The sequence below is a fragment of the Manihot esculenta genome, chromosome 11 (assembly GCF_001659605.2).
Source record: "Manihot esculenta cultivar AM560-2 chromosome 11, M.esculenta_v8, whole genome shotgun sequence".
Classification (NCBI taxonomy): domain Eukaryota; kingdom Viridiplantae; phylum Streptophyta; class Magnoliopsida; order Malpighiales; family Euphorbiaceae; genus Manihot; species Manihot esculenta.
In genome coordinates this window covers 22579089-22601349 of record NC_035171.2, presented here as the reverse complement: position 1 = coordinate 22601349, position 22261 = coordinate 22579089, and the positions used below count along the sequence as shown (strand labels likewise).

Genomic DNA, 22261 nt, shown 5'->3' with positions numbered 1-22261 from the left:
GACGACAACCCATCACTTGGAGGCTCTCCAGTCTCTCGCACGAACCAGGACCAGCCTGTTCAGCTTTAAGATCGGAGTCCACCCAAAACCCCTCAGTCAGATCGGCCCAGTCCATTTAGCCTCGAGACCGGATCACCACTAGGGTTCGGTCTCTTTCTCTCCAATCCTATCGCGAGAGGAAAGGACAATAAGTCCAATCACTTCGCAATCCTATCCACTCATGAGCCGGAGGGAATTAAATGGCCACCTGACACAGAGAGGGTCAGTGCATTATCCGTATGTACGAGTCCATACGGCAGAAAACGTGGTCCTGTAGCAGAAAGGTCGTGACACGCCACTAGAAAAGCAGAATAAAAGAAAATACACAAGGAGGGGAGGCCGAGTCTTTTTCTAAGTTTATATATCCCTTTGTAAACTCTATTTTCTGAATCTCAGATCATTAGTTTTTATTTTTTCTTTATATTAATGAAATAGTCATATTATCATTTTTTTATTAAAAATAAATGAATAATGATAAAGAATTTTTAAAACCATTATACCCTTAAATAAAATTCTTTATTTAGTATTTAAATATTATCATTATTAACATGTCTGTATTTTTAAAAATTTATTAAAATTTTTTTATTTCTTTTTAAATTTATTAAAACGTTTTTATTAACGAAATAATCTGTTTTCTTTTTCGTAAAAAAAAATAAAATAAAAAAAATATTTTAATATATTTTTAAAAATATAAAAATTAATAATAATAATATTTAATACCTAAATAGTAAATTTTCCATGATTAATTAATGGAGTGGGAGAGCATTATTTCAATAACAAAATGAAATGATGAAATTTTGAGAAATTATTCAAAATAGATTCGATGAACCCAAAAAAGCTAGATTGCTACAAAAGAAACCGTCATCTCGTAGATGAAAAATGTAGATGTGAAGTATCTGTGCATTCAAGTTTATAATTGGCATCCATTTAAAAAAAAAAAAAAATTATAATTGGCATGTCAAAAATAGAATTTCCACCTAACCAATAGAAAAAACTCAAAACTCTTGGACACGCAATGCCAAGTTGTGCATAAGTAGAGTCATACTAAGTTTTTTTTTTTTTTTTCGTTTGTTTTTAGTGAGATTAAAGTTGATATTAAGAATTTAGATTCGTAATGACTAAGGAGGTAAACGGCTAAAGTATCACCAAAATTTAAATTACCTAAATTTGTGTCTCAAATTTAATTTATTATTAAAAAAATCTGAATTCATTTAATTTTATATATTTTAATTAATAATTTATAAACTAAAGTAAAAATACAGAATATTTAATATATTAATTAATATGTAATATTTTTTTAAAAAAAGTAATATTTTTTATTTAAGGAGTTTGAGTTTAATTATTTTGAATTTATGATATTTTTCTCATTTTTTAAAAAAAAAATAAATATTTTTAAAAATATATAAACTAAAGTAAATATTTCAATATACTTGAAGGATTAAACAATAATTTAATCTAATTTATTTCTGAAATAAATTTTAAAAATAAAATTTTAAAAATAGTAAGATTTAAATAAATGATTTTTTTATAATATCAAGTAAAATGAATATTTTTATTATATAATAAAATTTTAATTTTAATTCATTTATATTAAAAATTACTAAATAAAATAAATTTATAAATTAAATTATAACAAAAAAATATTGTCATGTTTATGGCATTTCAGTAACTAGAAATATAATAATAATATTAATGTATTTCTAATGGTATGTGTATTTGAATAAATATAAGATGTTTTAATTTTTATTTTTTTAAAAATAATATTAATGACTAATCAATTTATTCATAAATAATTATCATTTTCTTAGTAAAAAAATAACCATTTTTTTCTATTTGTACTAGAGTTATAAGTAAAATAAATTTTTATATTAAACTAAAATTAATAAAATTAAAAAAGACTAAGGATAATAATGGTTTTTTTATCACTAAGCCTTACGCAGCTATAGCATTCGGGTATGAACGATGATGTACATGGTAGGATATTTATAAAAATTAAAATATTTAAATTTAAATTTAATTTATATTAATAATATTTAAATTCATTTTAAATTTAATTATAATAACTTAAATCTATTCTATTTAAAAATATCAAATCTATGGCCGTAAGTACCAATGGGTAGGAATTTAACTTCAAAACTTGAACGAGTAAATTTAATAAGTACTGTTGGTAGATCAAAACTTTGTTGGCAATAATTAAAATGGATATTCTGATAAATTTGGTCTGCCCTTCTTGTGTAACACTGGGCCCTCAAAACCGACCTCACTTGATTGTAAAAGAGACTGATTAGAAATTGATGGAATAATAATGTTATTATTATTATTTTTAGAATAATTTCGCTGCTATAAAGTATTGAATTAAAAATATAATTAATATTTAATTGTAAAAAAAAAAAAAAGAATGATAATAATAAAGAGATAAAAAATTAAAAGGGCTTTTTCAGTGTGTATGTCAGGGTTCCGCTAGGGAACGTGCATTATTTGAGGCACAGATCTGGATCCACTCGAGGCATCCTAATTTACAACTACCCACACTCTCTCATTGACACTACATCCAAAAATCTTTTTGATAAACTTTCATTCATGAAAGAGAAAGAAAGTGGTAGGAGAGAGAGGATGTGTGGAAACAGTGAGCTTTGACTGTCCACTAGCTCAGAACCCAAAATATAGCAGCAGCTGCAGTGAAGTGATTGATGGTTCCTCTGATGCTACAGCTTCAGCTGCTGCAGCCAGCCTAGAAAGAAGGCGGTGGTCAGGCTTTTGTACTAAAATAGAGAGAGGAAGAGAGTCATAAAAAAGAGAGCTAAGAAAATTCATTAGGGACTTCTGTGAATCTTATTGGCAACTGGAGAGAGAGAGAGATAGAGAGGGAGGGCGTTCCTTTCATGGGGTAAGCCGTACTCTGTGTTTTAAGTTTCTGTAGTCTTCATTATTAACACAGAAGAAAGAGAAAAGAAAAAAAAAAGAGAAAAGGAAAAAGGAGAATAGAGTGGCCATCTCCTTCTCTTTTGTTAGTTCCATCTTTTGTTCATGCTTTGCTTTATAAAGAAATTCAACTACCAAAATTTTCTTTTCTTTTGCTTTTGACAAAGGCAACAATTAGCTTGCTTCTCTATTATAGTTTGCTCCTTTTAATCACCACACGGGAGTACTCCTCGCTAACGCTTTCTTTTCTCTTTCTTCTTTGGTTTTTATCTTTCTTTCTTGGGTTTTGCAGGAATTAGAGAAATACATCACTCTACTACTAGTAGAAATACTCTTCTTTCAAGATGGTAGGTAGGGTTTGTGGTTGAGAAAGAAGTTTTACTTGTAAAGGGAGCGCACACGTACTCACAAATCAAAGATAAGGAAGCAAGTCTCTATTAGCATAGACAAAGCAAAGCAAAGTTTTTTTCTTTGGAGGGGTGTGTGGGTTTGGTGTGAAACCCACTGCCAAACTGAAATTCTAGCAAAACATGGATGGTTATGAAGCAACAAGGATTGTGTTCTCGAGGATCCAAAACCTAGACCCAGAAAATGCCTCAAAAATCATGGGTCTCCTTTTGATTCAAGACCATGGTGAAAAAGAAATGATTAGGTTAGCTTTTGGTCCGGAGGCCCTTATTCACTCCGTGATTCTCAAGGCAAGGAAAGAACTGGGACACAACTCTCCTACTAATACTTCTACACCTTCATCTCCATCTCCTCTTTTTTCAAACAACCCATTAACAATCTCTAGGCAAAGCACCACTTCTTCGAGGCTTGGATTCAGTATTCCACCTTCTCTTACTATCCCAAATCCTCCTTCCAATTCTTCTTCGTCTTGGAGTGCTGTTTCTGACCTTTCAAACCACCCTGACGACTTGATTAGTCCAAGTGGTAGTTCGCTTAATCCTGCCTCTGCACCTTTCTATGCTAATGGTGGGGGAGTGGGATCTGATTTGATAGATGAGTTTCAGCTCCAAGACCAGCTTGCTTTCCTCGGTGATAACTCAGCAAATCTTGGACCCAAAAGCCCAGATCTTTTTCACCCTCAACTGGACTCTTTGTCAAGTCCAACTCCCGCTGGAGTTGCTGCTGCTGATTCTATGCTCTTCCCATCTTACTGTGGTGGGCCTATCCATCGCCGGAGCTGCTCCGTTAGTGATATCTTGGGGTCTGAGGATCCTAGTGCTGGCTTTGGGTGGAGGCCTTGTCTTTACTTTGCAAGAGGGTACTGCAAGAATGGGAGTAATTGTAGGTTTGTTCATAGTGGGATGGGAGAATCAGACGGTTCAACTGTGGTTGGTTCCCCTAATAAGATTGAAGTGATGGACCAGTGTCATGAGATGCTTAGATCTAAATCTGCTCAGCAGCACAGGTTAGCTGGTGCTTCTCAGCTCATGAGTTCTGCTTCTTTCCCTTACTCTCCGAAGTGCATGAACCTACTTCTTCAACAGCAGCAAAGTGATAACCAGAGGTACTTCTTGTCTGTAGGTTTATAGTTTACCAATTTTTGTGACTTTAGTATGTGATTTATTGTTTGATAACTTATCTACAGGGCTGCTGCCGCTGCTGCTGCATTGATGGTGGGTGAGGATATGCACAAAATTTGCCGATCTCGGCTTGATAGGAGTGAGTTGGTTAATCCGGCTTCAAGACAGATTTACTTGACTTTCCCTGCTGACAGCACATTCAGAGAGGAAGATGTTTCAAATTATTTCAGGTTTATTTTTAATTTTATCAGTCGTCGTCTTGGTTTTGTGCAAGTTTAATTTTCTTTTCGGAAACTGAAGTTTTTGGTTGTTTGATTTCAATTGAAGTATGTATGGGCCAGTGCAAGATGTGAGGATTCCTTACCAGCAGAAGAGAATGTTTGGGTTTGTCACTTTTGTTTATCCAGAGACTGTGAAGATAATATTGGCCAAAGGGAACCCTCATTTTGTATGCGATGCTAGAGTTCTTGTTAAGCCTTACAAGGAGAAAGGAAAAGTTCCAGACAAGTACAGGCACTCTCTCTGGCTGCCTATGCTCCAAATTCCCTTGTATATAATTTTTCTTTGAAGTTGTATTCATGTGGGTATGGGGTTTTTTATTTTTCTTTCTCAGGAAGCAGCAAGTGGAGAGGGGAGAGTTCTCCCCATGTGGCACCCCTACTGGCCTTGATTCAAGAGACCCTTTTGATCTCCAGCTTGGTTAGTAAAGCAAATTACTCAGCATACTGTTTAATTTGTACTTGGTGCTAATTACATGCCTTATCGTTTTTCCCTTGGAATTTAGGAGCAAGGATGTTTTACAACCCCGATGACATGTTGTGGAGGAGGAAACTAGAGGAGCAAGCTGATTTGCAACAAGCCCTCGAGCTTCAAAATAGAAGATTGATGGGTTTACAACTACTTGATGTCAAGAAACATCACCACCACAGAGCGCTTTCGACTGGAAGCCAAACTCCTTCTACCACATACACTGGCAATCTTTTCAATCAATCTGTTCCTCTTCCTTCACTCCTCAGCAGCAGAGAAGTTCCCAATGGTATAATATCTATAAATGCTCATGTTCATTAAAATCCAGTGGACATCAGTTAATCTCATTTGTGAAAGTGAGTTTTAAAACTCTTCATTTGGTTTTGGATTGTTTGTTGCAGAGAACAGTTGTAGCTATGGGCCATCCATTTCTGTGGCTGCTCCACCAGAAAAGCAGACATCAGGCATTGCTTCTGCTAAAGAATTCAATAGTGGTGAAGAGAATAACAGTGGAAAAAGGAACTTCCATGGAGAAACTACTGGTTTACAAGAAAGGTAAAGAAGTCTTCTTTCTACGATTTTAAATGTGAAACATGATATATTTATGTATTTTTTTTCCTGATGATTAATGTAAGGATTGGATTGCAGTTTGGATCACAACCTTCCTGATAGTCCCTTTGCTTCTCCTACCAAAGGCTCTGGAGAGTACTTCTCTGCCTTCATAATAAATGGAGGTAGTGAAACTGAAAAGGATACCGCTACTGTCCCACCTTCATCTTCTGCTAACAACAATTTGGTCACTTCAACTTCCGTTGCTGCTAGTTCTTCACTAGAAATGGCGCCCTTCAAATCCTTCAACTGCCAGTTACCTAGGTTTGTATTAACTAAAAAGAAATGAACCCATATCACTGAACATAGATTTTCTCACAGCAATGGCTCCTTCAGAAATTTGGAATTATGGATGATGATTTGCTGATATAATTTTGAGTACTGTTTATCAGGTTCTCATCTGGTCATGGAGCCATTGGCATGTATGCTGGCACAGGTGGGCCGACTTGTCCTGTTGGAATTTAGCATCTGATTTTTAGGTAAATTATTGACTAGATTTATTTTATAATCTTCATTTGTTCTGTTCATGTGCAAAGCAAATTACAATATTGTTTTTTTAATAAGGGTGGTTGGTTTTGCTTTGGCGTTTCTATTTTTGCTATTCGCAGGAAGATTGAGGAGTATAACAAAACAAAACTCACATCAAAGATATGTAGTAAGCCACCACCACCCACCACCACCACCACCACCACCACTACCACCACCAGCAGCAGCACTGCCACCTTTACAGCTTCTGTCATCATCATGATTCTATATACTTACTACCATACAAATTGCATACGCGAAAGGCAGTAAAGGAAGTGGGTCAGCCATTCCTTTCTTTGTTGTACTATTTTTATCACTCATTTCATTAGTTGAAGTAAGTTGGACCACAGGTAAAGAAAGCAAAGGAAGAAAAAGAAAAGGAAAAATTATATATATGTATACATAATATACAGTGTAGTTGTAATTTTATGGAACTGTAATTTCTTCCCTTCCTAAACTTTTCTCTTACCACTTGTGTCTTAGAAAAGACAAAATTAAAGAAATCCTATGTTTGGTGCAGTTTGCTAGCTAGTCTGTTGTTTTGTAGTATAACAATCTTTTCACAGTACCAGCAGTATCCAAAGAAAACAGGAAAATGAGGTTTATTACCCTTAGAGAAGTGGGTGCTTGAAGAAGGGCACTGTAATTAGCCAATTATAGCCCAAGTTAAACTTGAACCTCTTGTCTTGTGTACCATGTTTGTGTTGTATTGTTGTGTTTTTCATTTGCTAGACGGAAAAGTAAAGGTGTAGCAAAAGGATTATTTGGAAAGAGGAGTTCTTATTTTTAAAAAGATTATCACCTTACCTTCATTTGTAATTGATTTTGCCTGAATCTATATTCGGCATTTGATTAGTGCTCGATGCATGATTGTAGGACTAATGGCACTGTCTTTTGTTGTTTTTGACCACCCAGTGTAGAAAAATATTGGGGTTTTTTTCTCTTTTTAAAAAATTTATCGAGGATATAAATTTCCATTGGAGGAAGGGACTAAGTCCAATGCATAATTCATTGGGCGGGAATCCATTGCACGTTTAAGCTAGATTATGATTTAGACGGAAAACAGACCGGCAAGAATTAGGAGGTTCATGGCACTGAATCAAAAAGCTCCCTAATGAGAGCAGCCAGTAGTGGGCAGAAATGGCAATAAGTTGGATAAATGAAATTAGATTATAATTGAAAAAATTACTTTATAGTTTTTGAGGTATTACGGAATTAATGGATTTATCTTTTTATTTTTTTTTTAAAATTTTTTTAAAATTAGAGATTTATCCGTAAAAAATAATACTGTGAGGATTGAAAAAATAACAAAAGTATCATTTCTATAATTTAACACTTTAGTTTTTGAAATTTAATTTTATAAATTTATATGTTATTTTCTCAAAGAAAAAAATATGTTTTTATTTTTAAAATATTACATAATTAACAGATCTGTCCTTCTATTTTTTGAGTTCTAAAGTTTAATTTCCTCAAAATTTGAGGAAGAAAATTTCAAATTCATTCTCCATAAACAAATAAAAATTTTAATAAATTTAAGATTTAAAATTGAGTAAAGATAATAAAAATTAAAATATATAAAATTTAAATTATTAAAAATAAAAAGTTAAAACTCAATAAAAATTATTTTTGTGATATCATTCGCTGTCGATCATTGCTCGCCATTTGAAAATTCATTAAAATGTTTCTGACATATTAAAAGGTTTACTAGTTAGTCTTTCCATTAATTTTAGTCGTTAAATATTATAAAAAAAATTTAAATACTCTTAATATGAAGGCATTAATTAATAAATTTTTTAATAATTTGAGAGACCAACTAATAATTTTTTTTAAACTATAGAGACTAAATAGTAAAATATTTAATGATAAAATTAATAGAGAAACTAACTAATAGACTTTTTAAAATGTCAGAAATATTTTAATATAATTTTTAAAATTAAGAGACTAAGTAGTGAATTTTTTCATATTATAGAAACTAAATAGTAATTTTTTATTTTATTATTGATAAGGATAGTTTTAGAATTATATTTATTCTCATTCCTTTAACAAAATGAAAATCATTAACTTAACAAAATTTTTGATGGAATCACTTTAAATTTTGACGGAATTAAACCTCAAGAATAAAAGTACTAAATTCTAAAATTAGAGAGACAAATCCATTAATTATGCTATATCTTATAAATTAAAAAATAATTTTTCCTATATAATTATGTTTGGTATGGATTGGAGTTTGAAAATTATTACTTTGAATTTTATGTAATTCGTTACTTCAACTCTTTCGTATGAATAATTAATTTAATATAAAATATATATTTTATAATAATATTTATAATTTTTTATATTTTTATTTAAAATTAGAATTTAAATATTTTTTAAAAATATTGATTTTTTAAAATAAAAATTATTAATAAATAATAAATTTTATATGAATTATTAATTAAAATAAATAAAATTAAAAGGTTTAACTTAGATTTTAATTAAATTTAAGATAAATTTTAATTAATTTATAATGGATTTAACTATTAATAATTTTAATCCAATTTTGATTCCATTATAGTGATTTTGGCGACAATCTAACCGTTTACATTCTTAATAGTAGGACAACTAGTAGTAGTAGACAATGGGTGCCACCAAAGGAACGTTAAGAGGTTTGAAAACTTGAGTTTTTAAAGGAATCTTTATGCTACTAGTGATGTACAACCATCTATTGATATGAAGCCATCGAGCCATTGGACATTTCTAGCACCGTAAATTCAAGCTCAAATCTCAAAAAATATAGAATAGTTGAATTGCTAAAATTATGGTGGCTGAATTTCTGTCTCACCATTGTACCAATTAAGGATCACTATATCCTCAATAGAGAAAAAATTTAGTCGTGAAATTGAGCGCTGGTTCAAATAGAAAAAAATTAATTTTAAATTTTAGTTTAATTTTTTATTCAATTCGGTTCGATTCGATTTTTAATTTTAAAAATTTCAGTTATTTAGGTTTGATTCGGTTTTAATAAGAAAAAAAATCATAAAAACTGAACCGAACCGATTAGTGATAATAATATGTTATTTTCAATAATATAGAGAAATTAAATTATATTAAAATTAAAATATTTTAATTAAATTTTAAAATATTAAAAATAAAGTATAAAAAATAAAAAAATTATTAAAAATCGAAACTGATCAAATCGAACTAAATCGAATCGAATCAGATCGATTCAGTTCGATTTTAATTTTTGACTAAAATCAGTTTGATTCGATTTTTATAAATACTAAAATTTTAATTTTTAATTTATTCAGTTCGATTCGATTTTAAACCGAACCGACTGAATGCTCCACCGCTACAAACTTCACACACTTCCATCAACTCAATATGCATACGAATAAAAATTAGAAAAATGCTTTGATCTGCAAAATGAAACTAATAAGAATACTGATGCAAGTAGATTCATAAACACTCTCTATTTAGTATTAGATCTACTCAGAATAAATAAGATACAACTTATTTATGCATAAACATCTCATCCAAATTTACAGATTAAGAGATTGTATATCTCAAAATTCAGAAATCAAACGAGAAAAAAAAATCTCTCTACAATGTTAAAAAAGTATTAATGAGAGTTAGTGATAACTTTTACATATTTAATGTATTGTCTTAAACTATTTAATTTTACTGGATATTATAATAAACTTGCAATATTAAAAATTTATTAAATAAATAAATTTAATTGAATTCTATAATTTTAAGATTTATTTCAAAAAAAGAATTTTTTTATAAATTAAAAATGAATTATATTTTTTTAAAGAAATGCATTTCAAATAATAGGATATGTTATCTGCAAGATTCTCAAAATTCTAAGTATACTCTGATAAAAAAATTTCTAAACATATATAATTTTTATCATTATATTCAAACTAAATTTTATTTCTTTTATAATTATGTGTTATATCTATTTATTTTGTAATAAATATCAAATTTTTATATTTTACTTTGATTTGATTTACTTATCAAGTTTTCCTAATTACTTATTAGAATTACAATTTATATGTTCTTTCTATTAATGAAACGTAAACATTGTTTACGTATTATTTTAGTTAAAATTATTTAATTTTGATAAGCATGGATTTTTATACCCATTAATTTTGATAAGCATGGATTTTTATACCCAGACCGCAGTTGTACTCATGTTTAAGGGTCAGGCTGTAGTCTATCCAAGTTCAATATGTCACTACAAGATTTTTTCAAATTAGTAACGGATTTTTCCGTTATTAATTAATGAAAAATTCGTTACTAACCTGGTTAGTGACATCGTTGCTAATACAATAATAACCGATCAGCAATCTGTTACTAATTTTGTAACGGATTTAGTAACGGATTTATAATATAATTTAGTAACGGATTCAAAATCTGTTATTAATTTAATAAAATTTTCTTCTTTTCAGTTAAAGGATAATTAAAGTTTCAGTTCAATTGGTTGTAAGATTTATGTGCTTCTATTGTTTCGTCAATTATTCTTAGTATTTATATTATTCATGTGTTTATTGCTTAACTATTATTCTGTTGGTTGTTGCATTAAGGCGCCACTGCTCAATTGATAGAATGATACATTGTTATTCAGGTTAAATAAATCCATAATTGTTTAGTTAAACTGGAATAAGTAGTGAATTAGGTTGCGTAAAACCTTCATAAGGATTAGTATAATCTAACTTAAATGAACCGAGCGTCTCACGTTTGTTATTTAGAATCAGGTCCTTATAATTCTTAATGCAATAATTGGATTAAATCCTAAGAGCGTTTCTTATGGTTGTCCAAGAGTTAGAGCTAGTTAACTAGCATCTCTTAACTAATTTAAAATCTAAGAAAGGATTGGATACTTGAAACGTATTCAATATCTATAACTGGTTTATCAATACTTAAATTGAGATTATTTTATATTTATGATCAACCAACAAAGATTGAAACTAAAATTATTCCTTTAACTGCATATTTCTCATCTTGATTCTTTCTCTTAAATTTAATTGTTTCTTTATTTGAATTGATTTTATTTATTTCTCTACATTCAAAACCTCCTCTATTTTATTTTATTTTTATTTCTTATTCATTCAATAGAATTAATTGATACCAAGTTGTTTTCCCAAGATAAGTTACTGAGAGGGGGTGAATTGGTAATTTTTACTAATTTTTCAGCTCTTGCTTTAAACTTTATTGAAAATTTATGGCTACTAATTCTGGGTGTGAAGGAATGATAGTTTAAAATCGATAATTCAAATATTTTCTTGAAAGATTAAAAAACAAGTTTATCAAATGCAAACAGATACCGAGTAGATATAGACAAAGCAAAGGAGAAATGAAATTAGAAAGCTAAATTTAGCACATTCTTATTATTATTATTTTAACAATTAAACACATATCTGAGAAAAATAAAGAAAGTTGAATTGAAAGAGTTTGGGGATAAGAAAATCAAACACAAAGAATTTATAGTGGTTCGATAAACACAGCCTATGCCCATTCCTTTAAGGACCTTTCTTAAGTCTTCACTCCACTAAACCTTTTTTACTAGACAAGAGAACAACCTTACATGCAACAATAAGTTTTCCTGGTGCTTGAAGATCTTTACAAGTTTAATTCACCACTCAAACTTTCACCTAAACTTCAATAGGTGCTTAAAACCTCTATCAAGTAGTCACACACATGATTAACCTTACATAGGTTTTGATTTAGAAAGAAAACACTTTCAACAACTTTTAGCAATTACAACATAATGCTATTGAGATGAAAGAGAAAAGATTTATCAATGAAGATTAGAAATTGAATGAAAAGCTTTGAAGACAAGTTTTTAAATGCTTTCAGATATTTAGTGCTTTCCTTATAAATTTATGAAGAAATTTGATCCTTAAATAAGTCTCTGAAAATTTTTCTTCTTAGCAGCAAAGGTAGTTCAATGGTAATAAATTTTGAAAATACTATCTGATATAACATTGAAATATATGTAGACTAAAGTCAGTTAAACTTGTAAACTGAAAGTAGTTAAATAAAAATAAACGTATACAGAAATTAGATATCTAAATTTAAACTGCATTTAAAATTAGATGTCTAATTTTAACTTTTTAAAATTTTAATCAGCTAAAAAAATTAACTTTCAAATTATTCTTTTTGACAGAAATCATTTAAATAGGATGAGAGTAAAAATATTTTCTTATTAGCATATCAATTCTCTCACTCTATTACAACGAATCCTAAAGATACTTAGTTTCACTTTTCTTTTTTTTGATTCATTTTGAGTTACCTTAGAGTCTCTTTCTGATGTAGATAGCTCCTTTAATTCTTCGATACTTTTCAGATACTTTACTTTTAACACGAAAGATAGTTAGATAAATAAAACTCATTAAATTTTGATATTATCAAAATCAAACTCTTTCAAAACTTATGGGAGCAACAAATAGGAGAAATATTTAAACACATAACAGTCATTGCATTCACGAGGAATTTTACTGTAGATAGAAATGAGCTTACAGTAGATAAGATATATGTATAACTACACATTAGGATAACAATAGCTCTAGATAATATTTTCTTGATGGACAACAAATCTAATTATTCAATTAGGCTAAATTCAATATTTTTAAGATTCTAAAATGAGCTTAATAAATGTATTATTTAGAAAGATTAAATAATAAAGACTGCCAATTATATATATATTTTGAAGGCTAATGATCCCATTTAATTTTTTAAAACCTTTTTATTAGTTTTTTATTTAACAATAAAAATACTAAATAAATGATTTGTGGTGTGCATAATGTTATTTTTAGTAGTTTTTCATTCATTCTACAAGAATGCATCAAACATGCTACACTTTCAGACAATTACATTTAGTTTTCATCTAGATTTAGGTAATAAAATCACCTAACTATTTTATTTTTGTTGATTTTCTGGAGGTATGAAGTTTTGAAAATATCAAGAAAATTTATTATTTCAAGATAATTCATTAAAAATGTACATTTTTTGAATATATAATTAAGTTTTTTTTTTGTCCTTATTATTGTTTATATTCTCCATGCCATGTAATATTTTAGAATTTGCATCTAAAAGTGGTTTAGATGATTTCATTGGATTATTTTCATATGAAATAACCTATGGATGTAAGTTCAATTAAACCCCAAAATTTTTATTCAAGACCTAAATAAGTCCAATTTAAAATTTTGGGTCAATTAAATTTTTATACTTAATAATAAAAATATTTTTTATAGGATAAACTTCATTTTTATAATTTTAAAAATTATTTATTATATCTATATATTTTTTAAAATTTTTATGATAATTAAAATATTAAATCATTGATGTTTTAAATTATAAAAAATAATATTATATTAGATGAGTGCTAATTTGATCCTTGAATAACAGCACACGAATTTAATTGGTTTAAAATTTTGAATTGGACTTATTTAATCCTCGAGTGAAAATACAGAAACTTAATTAAATTAAATTTATTTCTAATAACCTTTCGAATAATCAAAATATCATTTTCAATAGTGAATTTTTGAAGTTTCTCTATTCATGTTTGATTAGTGTATACAATGCCTGATTTTCTGTAATTAATTTCTTTGCCTTAAATTACTTATTTTGAGTTTTTTTTTTTAAAGTTCTTTAGATGCTAGATTTAATGTGTATTTATTTATTTATTTTTTACAGATTTAATATAGATTGATCTTAGCAGTTTTTACAGATTTAATTGTGATTTCGCATGAAATATCAAATTCTTTTAATTCTCTTTTTTATTTATCACTTTTACCTTTGATATATTTAAATAATTACTGTTAAATTTAAGATAATTTAGTCAATTAAAACGTAATTTTGCACAATAGAAATTTAGTTTTTATGACTTAAGAAATAATGTTTTGTTTAGATACTTCTTTTTAGGAATTCTATAGAATTAGATATTTAATTTTAACATTTTAGTTAGAATTTGAGTATGCATTAATATTTGTTTGTTTGTTTAAGATACTGAGTGTAATATTTCATTTACGTATTCGTGTGTTGAAGAAATTAATATTAAAAATAATAATAAAGACTTTAAGAATCATTAGTAGAGATTCGATAAGTGCAGATGGAGAGAATGCCTAACATCTTTCATTTTTCATACTCATTATCTCGAATTTAGGTGATTTGGACTCATGGTAAAGGATAGTGGACCTGCATATCTCTTTTTGTGAATTTGTTTTGGTTGTTATCTGATGACCGCCGGGCTTCCTCTGCCCTGGACGAGGTCGGGCCCAAGAGAAGAATAATGGCCCAAAGCCCATCAAGCCCTCCTTAAGCAAGACCGACCCAACGTTTCAAGTCTCGACCTGAACGCGCGGGGTAGGCCGGGTCCATCATGAGCCCAGGTCCAATGAGAAGAAGCCCAGCCCAGTGAAGTGATGTGAGAAAGAATAGTAGGTTCAATCACCTCGCGTTCCGGCCCGCATGCGCACCGGAGAGAATTAAATGGTGGCCTGGCATGGAGAGAAGCCCTAACACATCCGTACGTACAAAGCTTAGTGACAGAGACAACTAGCATTGTTTCAGAGAAGCATATATACATTACAAGCAGGCGGAAAGGAGGGGGCTTCCGGCTTCTTTCTCGGCTCCATATTTTTTACTTTATTTTTCTCTGCAACTCTGGCCTATTCATGAACCTGACTTGAACGTCGGAGGGTCTCCACCGGGGGCATCCTCAGTAGACCCCTGACCATCTTTCCTTATTTTGTAGGTCCTTTCATCAAATCGAACATTGAGAGACCCATATAATAGAGCAAGAAGAAAACCGGATCTATCATGGAGTAAGAGGAAAATCAGATTTATCAAATGGCGCCGTCTGTGGGAACGAAAAATATTTTTACTATCTCTAAAGTTCCTAAATTCACCCAATGAGATCCATATGAAGGTATGAAAGTTTATACAAAAAGGAAGCTGGAGGTTTACAATAACCCAGCTGAAAAGAAAGATTTATTATGTTCAGGAATATTTTGATAGTCTTTTAGATAGTTTATTTTAATATTTATTGAATTTTATTACTACTAACTTTTTCTTTGAAACATGGTGAAGTGAAACTTCAGATCGAAATACTTATCTATGAGTATAAAATTTTAATATTTTCTATAGAAAAAAATAAATAAATAATAAGTGATGTATATATTTGTTGAAATTGTAAGGTCGGTCGTATATATGTTATAAAGATTAGATGGGCAAGTCGGCTATAGGGTCTCAAGTTAGTAAATTAGAGAGAAAATTAATAAATAAAAATAAAAAATAAAAAAGTAAAAAAAAGAAGGATCTGCGAGAAAAAATGAGGTAGGTTAGGTAGATTGGACAGCTCTCTGACTGGACAACAAATAGGCGAGGTTGGACTGCACAACAAATAATGAAAAATAGATCGGCGGAAGAGCTCAGATGAAAAGACTCCAACTGTTCAAAATTGCCTCTTGTTGTGTATGCTTATTATTTTACTTTAGAATTTCAAGATTGCCTTTAGTTACTGGCAATTGTCTTTGATTAATTATTATTGAATTTAAAGGATTTTATAGATTATTAAAAGATATGATTTACATGTAAATAATAATGCTAAATTTAATTAAAAGTATACTTTTCTGAGTATAGATATCTTGATAATTGCTTACATAACATTAAAATTCAAGTATTTTCATGAAAATTTTATTATTAATGTTAGCACAGACATTCCTAAGAAAAAGATCGTGTATTTTATAGATTGAAAAATCTTGGAGAAATTTACACATGCAAAATATTATTTATTGAATATCTAAATTATATGCGTTAATATTGTTAGTTAGAGCTAATATTTACATTCATCTGAAATATGAAACTAAGTGACATGTGCGACATATTATTTATTGATGAATATTATTAAATTAACAACGGGCATTCTCGTTATATACGCTCTATGCAAGCTCTTATTTTGCAGAAAAAATCTTGAATCTTGCGCAAGACCTTAGTGAGGTAGGTGACCGGTCTCGGAAAATGACCCCGGCACCACAAAACTGGCTGAGATGACGAAGCTACAGTAAGGCCAATGAGCCTGAATCCCATGCAAGGCTAAAAAGCCTGGAAGCGACAGTAAAGCCTAAGAGCCTGAATTTTGCGCAAGACCTCAGTGAGGTGGGTGACCTGTCTCGGAAAATGACCCCCGGCACCACAAAACCGGCTGAGATAACGAAGCGACAGTAAGGCCAATGAGCCTGAATCCCATGCAAGTTTAGAGAGCCTGGAAGCGACGAATCTTGCACAAGACCTTAGTGAGGTAGGTGACCAGTCTCGGAAAATGATCCCCGACACCACAAAACCGGCTGAGATGACAAAGCGACAGTAAGGCCAATGAGCCTGAATGCCATGCAAGGCTAGAGAGCCTGGAAGCGACAGTAAAACCTAAGAGCTTGAATCTTGCGCAAGACCTCAGTGAGGTAGGTGACTGGTCTCGAAAAATGACTCCCGGCACCACAAAACCGGCTGAGATGACGAAGCGACAGTAAGGCCAATGAGCCTGAATCCCATGCAAGGCTAAAAAGCCTGGAAGCGACAGTAAGGCTTAAGAGCCTGAATCTTGCGCAAGACCTAAGTGAGGTAGGTGACCGGTCTCGGAAAATGACCCCGGCACCATAAAACCGGCTGAGATGACGAAGCGACAGTAAAGCCAATGAGCCTGGAAGCGACAGTAAGGTCTAAGAGCCTGAATCTTGCGCAAGACCTCAGTGAGATAGGTGACCGGTCTCGAAAAATGACCCCTGGCACCACAAAATCGGCTGAGATGACGAAACGACAGTAAGGCCAATGAGCCTGAATCCCATGCAAGGCTAAAGAGCCTGGAAGCGACAGTAAGGTCAAAAAGCCTGAATCTTGAGTAAGCCCTCAGTGAGGTAGGTGATTGGCCTCGAAAAATAACCGCCAGCACCACAAAACCGAGCTGAGAGGATGAAGGGAACTATTCTTTCCCCTTTTATTAAAAAAAAAGTATCGTATGCTCACAGCAAACAGCGGCATACAATGACAACACGCAAAAACAACACATAAGAACACAGTTCCGACCTCATATAAAAGATTGGGGCACTGGACCATAAATGAAAAGTTAAGCTCCGACCTCCCAAAGGAGCTTGGGTCATAAGGTAAAGAGACTTTGACCTCACACAACAGCCAAAAGCGCCAAAGCGTCATGCTGACCTCAAGAGGGTGTTGGAATAGAAATAAAAAAACTGAATTCGACCTCTCGAAAGAGTTCGGATTACAGGCTAATAAGACCTCGATCTCGCAAAATAGCCAGCATATAACAAAATTAAACTAAGGCGCCCCAACGCCCGTATCATGTAGTAATGCAACCTACTAAAGGCCAATGCATGGCTTACGATGCCAAAGCGCCATGCCGATCTCAAGAAAATGAGCTCGGTACTGGTAAAGCCAATAGGCAGACCAAATTAAGGCGAGGCGAATCCTAAGCAAAATGCATACCAAGATAGAGAACCAAACAAAGGATCAGGGGCAATCATAAGAGGCACCAACCTTGAGAATTGACCGCTGGCACTAAACCAGCTCAGCTAGCCTAGAGAGAGGTCTAAGCAGCAAAGAGCCCGCAAAACGCTCGAGGGTAGACAACCCAGAAAATACTCGAGGGCAAAAAAACCCAACTAACTAAGACATACCCGAGAACCAAATGCTCAGATAAAGAATCAAGGAGACAGGAGCAACGTAAAAGGCCGAATAAACCATTCTGAATGACCGGATGGGGCAGTAGAAAGCCCTGACTCATTAGAATACAAAAGAATCAAACCGCAATATGGTCAAGTCCAAAACAGATAGTCCGACCTCTTCAATCCAGAGTCGATCTCCCCAGAAGCTTGGATGGGCCTTATGCTTGTACCGGCAAGGCTATAAGCCTATAAAATAAAAGTTAAAGCCGAACAAACAAGCAGTCAGACTGAAACATAGCCCGTATGAGGCTCGACAAGAAAGCAAGAAATTAAGTCTGACTTCACAAAAGAGCTCGGGGCACCAAAGTGAAGAAAGCGAAATTTCGAACTCCTGAGCTTGTAGCACAGGCAGCATCACAGGCTATAGGCATAAAAGCCTAAGCAAAGAACAAAAATCTATAACTCGCAGTACGGACGGACTCACGACAAGTAAACAACCAAGCTGAATAAAGCTAAGTACATAAGATATACTAGAGAGTCGAGCTCCCTATATGAAAAGGCCTGCAAATGCAGGAACGCACAAAAGGATAAACGAAAGCGAGGGGCCGTGCTCACAGCTCGGATTAACTCACAGTAAACAAACACTTAGCAAAGATGACCCATGAAGAGGAAAATGAAAGGCCAAGCTCCCTATCCCAGTGGAGCACACAGCTCAGACCACACTGACTGTCAGAAGGTTACATCCAGAGGGACAAGATGTCCGAGCTCGTAACAAGAACAAGATTTAAAATCGTCTGATGCGGGGCACTCATGCAAATAAGACATTTCTCTAGGTATTATATATCCGAGCTCGTAGCACTGACGAGGTCATGAGCCAAAAATAGAAATGCCCTCATGAAGATAAGAAAAACTCACAAGTCAGAAGCTTAGCCAGACGCCGAGCTCTTAGCCCGGGTCAGTTCGACTAGTAAAGTCCCAGTAGAGATAACTTGGTCCATCAATTAAGTAAAATTGACAAAGTCAGAAGACAGCCTAAGTAAAAAAATAATAATGAGGTACATGCAGAGGTGAAATATCATTTATCATCAAATACACATCTCTAGATCGCCATACATTCAAACATCAAAGTAAAGAGACAAAAAAATAAAAAGGCAAGGAAAGGACGCTTTTGACAAGAGCAGTTCTCGGGCCACGCGGTCATAAATGGAGTCTAGGGATTTACCCCCTCGCCACTTATGTAATAACTGTCGAGGAGGTAAAGGGGCAATTGATGACCGTCGGGCTTCCTCTACCCTGGGCAAGGCCGGGCCCAAGAGGAGAACAATGATGTAATACCCGGCTCGAGTCCGGCATCGGAATTCCTGTAGTCCGGTGGAATCTCGAGTGTCGGAACCCTCGAGAAGGGTAATACATATATTTTCTACGGTATTTTCACTTGTTTTCATGTCTTGAAGTGTTAAAAGCATTGAGTTTTGAAAGAAAAGCAACAAGGGAGAAATGCAAAGGTTCGGCCGCCGAAGGTCACTTTCGGCCGCCGAACATGGCATGGTTGCGGCTTCACGTTCGGCTGCCGAAGGTGGTCTGGCCAGCCACCTATAAAAGGGCCAAGGGTCGGTGGAAGGAGGTTATTTCTCCTCCACTTGCAGCCAGAGGTGAGTTTCAGCCTCTCCCACGTTGACTTTCATGTTTTCCATGATTTTCATCAAATCTTTCAAGCGTTTTAAGAGTTTTGGTGACTTATGAAGGTTTTGAGCAAAAGAACCAAGTTTTGAAGCTTGGAGCTTTGGAAGAGCTTTTCTTCATATCTCCACGTTAGGATCCTTCATCCTCAAGTTCTTTAAGAGGTAAGTGAAGATCCTGAGCTTCTTTGAGGATTTTGAAGGTTTTATGAAGTTTGTATGGATAGTATGCATGTTTAGGTTTAGGTGAGGTTTTTGGTGATTTGTGGTGTTCCAGCATGTTTAAGTGTTAGGTGCTATGTTTGTTTGGGGTTTTAGGGTAGTTTTAGACCCCTTGGTGCATATCTATGTGTATATGCTAGTTGGGAGTAGTTGATATGCATGTTTGTAGGTTTTTGGGCAAAGTTTGCATGAAACAGAGCAGGGTTCTGCCCTTCAGGCAAAACCAGGTTCGGCCGCTGAAGGAAGGTTCGGCCGCCGAACCCCTTGTGGAGGCAGTTTCGGCTGCCAAAAGTTGCCCCCGAAAGCTAGGCTTTCGGTTTAGAAAGAGACTTTCGGCCGCCGAAAGAGGGAGTTCGGCCGCCGAAAGTGTGTGAGTTTCGTCTCTGGACGAGACCTTCGGCCGCCGAAGGTGCCGCCGAACATGCATGAGTTTCGTCTCTGGAGTGGGGTTTCGGCCGCCGAACCTGCCGCCGAAAGTGCCCTGTCCAGCTTTCTTTTGCATGTTTTATGTGATGGTTTTAGGATTGTTTAGAGGGGTTTTGGGGAGTTTCTTAGAGATGTTCTTGAGTGAGTTTGGTCCCTCATTTGAGTCCACCTGTGTAGGTACGGACCAGAGGAATCAGGGAAGTCAGCAGTGAGTCCAGTGTCAGAACCTGCAGAGTCCGTTCAGAGATAATTAAAGGTGAGTGGAATGGAACTTAATATTTTAATATGAGAACTGAATCTTTTATCATGCTTCATGCATCATGCATATGCTATAGGGTGAGTGCATTAGTGTACACGAATCTGACGCATTGCATCTATCCTTGTACTTGGCATGGCTCCTTGTACATTGCTTATGTGAGACGGCACGGACTTCGTGAGGATTCATTAGCCCTCAGAGGAAAGACCTGGAACAGCCCTACGGGGACCAGGCACAAAGACCTGGAACAGCCCTACGGGGACCAGGCACATGGTACTCCGGTACCCCAGATGAGATAGAGGGAGTTTTGATCCGTCCGGCCGAAGTGATGTGATTATGTGTTGCATTCCATGAGAGCATGTTTTAGCACCTGTGATTTTATTACTATTCTACTCACTGGGCTATAATAGCTCATCCCTCTCCCCTAACTCCAGTTGTGCAGGTTCAGAGGTCAGAGAGAACTCAGCAGGGTACAGGAAGAGTACAGAGTGGTGTAATAGCGAGTGTGGACATGTAACTGTATAGAGATAGTGTATATGTACAGTGTATAGAATAGTGCTAGAGTTGTAATCCCTTTGTGGAGTCACATGATCAGTTTATGTATGTTATGTTTCTTTATTGTTGTATGTTTATGAGCAAAACCAGGCTTAACATTATGAGTTTGGTCCGCCTAGAGCCATGAGGAGCTCTAGTAGGGATTAGTAGAGAACAGAGCGAGTGCATGCACAGGTTAAGCCTTGGAATGAAGAAAAGTTTTATGTTTTTACAGAAAATGTATGATCATGTATGGGATTTCACAGGTATACAGACAGGATAGCAGGCTTACTACGGGTCCCGGCGACCTTAAGTCGATCTGGATCCTAGTGCCGGTGGCAGTTCGGTTTCCGGGCTGTTACAGATTGGTATCAGAGCCCTAGGTTCATATGGTCGGACCTATAGAGAGAGTTGGGCTCATAGAGAGGTTTAGCAGGTCAAGCACCATAGGAAAAACATGTCCACAAGGATAGGATGTTATGCTGATGTGCAATGCCATGAGTTATGCATGTGCATGTTTTTGATGTGTTGCTGATGTGTTATGTGATTTGTTGGTTTCCAGAGAGTGAAGATGCGAGGAACTCGTCGATCCGCGAGATTGACTGGAGTCCCACCTGTAAGTGAGGGTACAGCTGCTCGTCCACCTGCCTTGCCAAGGGCAAGATCTCACAGGTCAAGCAGGGAAGGAACGTCACGAGACCCTAGAAGGTCTTCTGACGAGAGCAGGAGAGGAGTAAGCAGAGGGGGAAGGTCAGTAGAAGAAAGAGATGTGATGGAAGAGGATCAGAGTAGAGATGTAAGCATGGGTGTAGGAAGGTCAGAAGAAGGTATGGGGGAGTCCCAGGGAGGCATGCAGGCCTCGGGGTTTGGCTATCCACCCTTTCCTCAGGGCCCAGAGTATCCGATGGGAGGCACGTCGGATTACTCCAGCTTTGCCCCATATCCACCCTACATGCCATATATGCCCTATCTTTCCAGTGTGCAAGAGGTGTGGCAAACAGCATAGAGGAGCTTGTCAGTTGGGATCCACCGCCTGCTATAGATGTGGGCAGGAGGGACATTATGCACGAGAATGTCCTCAGGCGACTTTAGTTGCACCATCCCAGCAGATGA

At 34.1% G+C, this 22261-nt stretch overlaps 1 protein-coding gene across 4 annotated transcripts; it reads left to right on the top strand.

Moving 5' to 3' along the window:
• The first annotated feature begins 2552 nt into the window (after positions 1-2552).
• LOC110626180 (zinc finger CCCH domain-containing protein 22) lies at positions 2553-6890 on the top strand. Of its 4 annotated transcripts, none has more exons than XM_021771955.2 (10): positions 2553-2926; positions 3254-4474; positions 4556-4720; positions 4818-4997; positions 5104-5189; positions 5275-5526; positions 5639-5792; positions 5886-6110; positions 6239-6325; positions 6455-6890. In XM_021771955.2, exons 2-9 carry the CDS (start codon positions 3492-3494, stop codon positions 6309-6311), a joined length of 2118 nt encoding a protein of 705 aa, XP_021627647.1. In that variant the 5' UTR covers positions 2553-2926; positions 3254-3491; the 3' UTR covers positions 6312-6325; positions 6455-6890. The 4 variants fall into 4 exon arrangements, with proteins under 4 accessions (XP_021627647.1, XP_021627645.1, XP_021627646.1 ...); XM_021771953.2 differs by having other exon boundaries at positions 2554-2926; positions 4818-5003; XM_021771954.2 differs by lacking the exon at positions 2553-2926 and adding an exon at positions 2934-3046 and having other exon boundaries at positions 4818-5003.
• The last annotated feature ends 15371 nt before the right edge of the window (positions 6891-22261 follow it).

What these genes read in the sequence shown, in the direction of transcription:
- LOC110626180 (XM_021771953.2), top strand. Translation starts at nt 3,492, where the DNA reads ATGGATGGTTATGAAGCAACAAGGATTGTGTTCTCGAGGATCCAAAAC. An exon ending in CCCTTTTGATCTCCAGCTTG is followed by an intron (nt 5,190 to 5,274) that starts GTTAGTAAAGCA and finishes CTTGGAATTTAG; the next exon opens with GAGCAAGGATGTTTTACAAC. An exon ending in CAGCAGAGAAGTTCCCAATG is followed by an intron (nt 5,527 to 5,638) that starts GTATAATATCTA and finishes TGTTTGTTGCAG; the next exon opens with AGAACAGTTGTAGCTATGGG.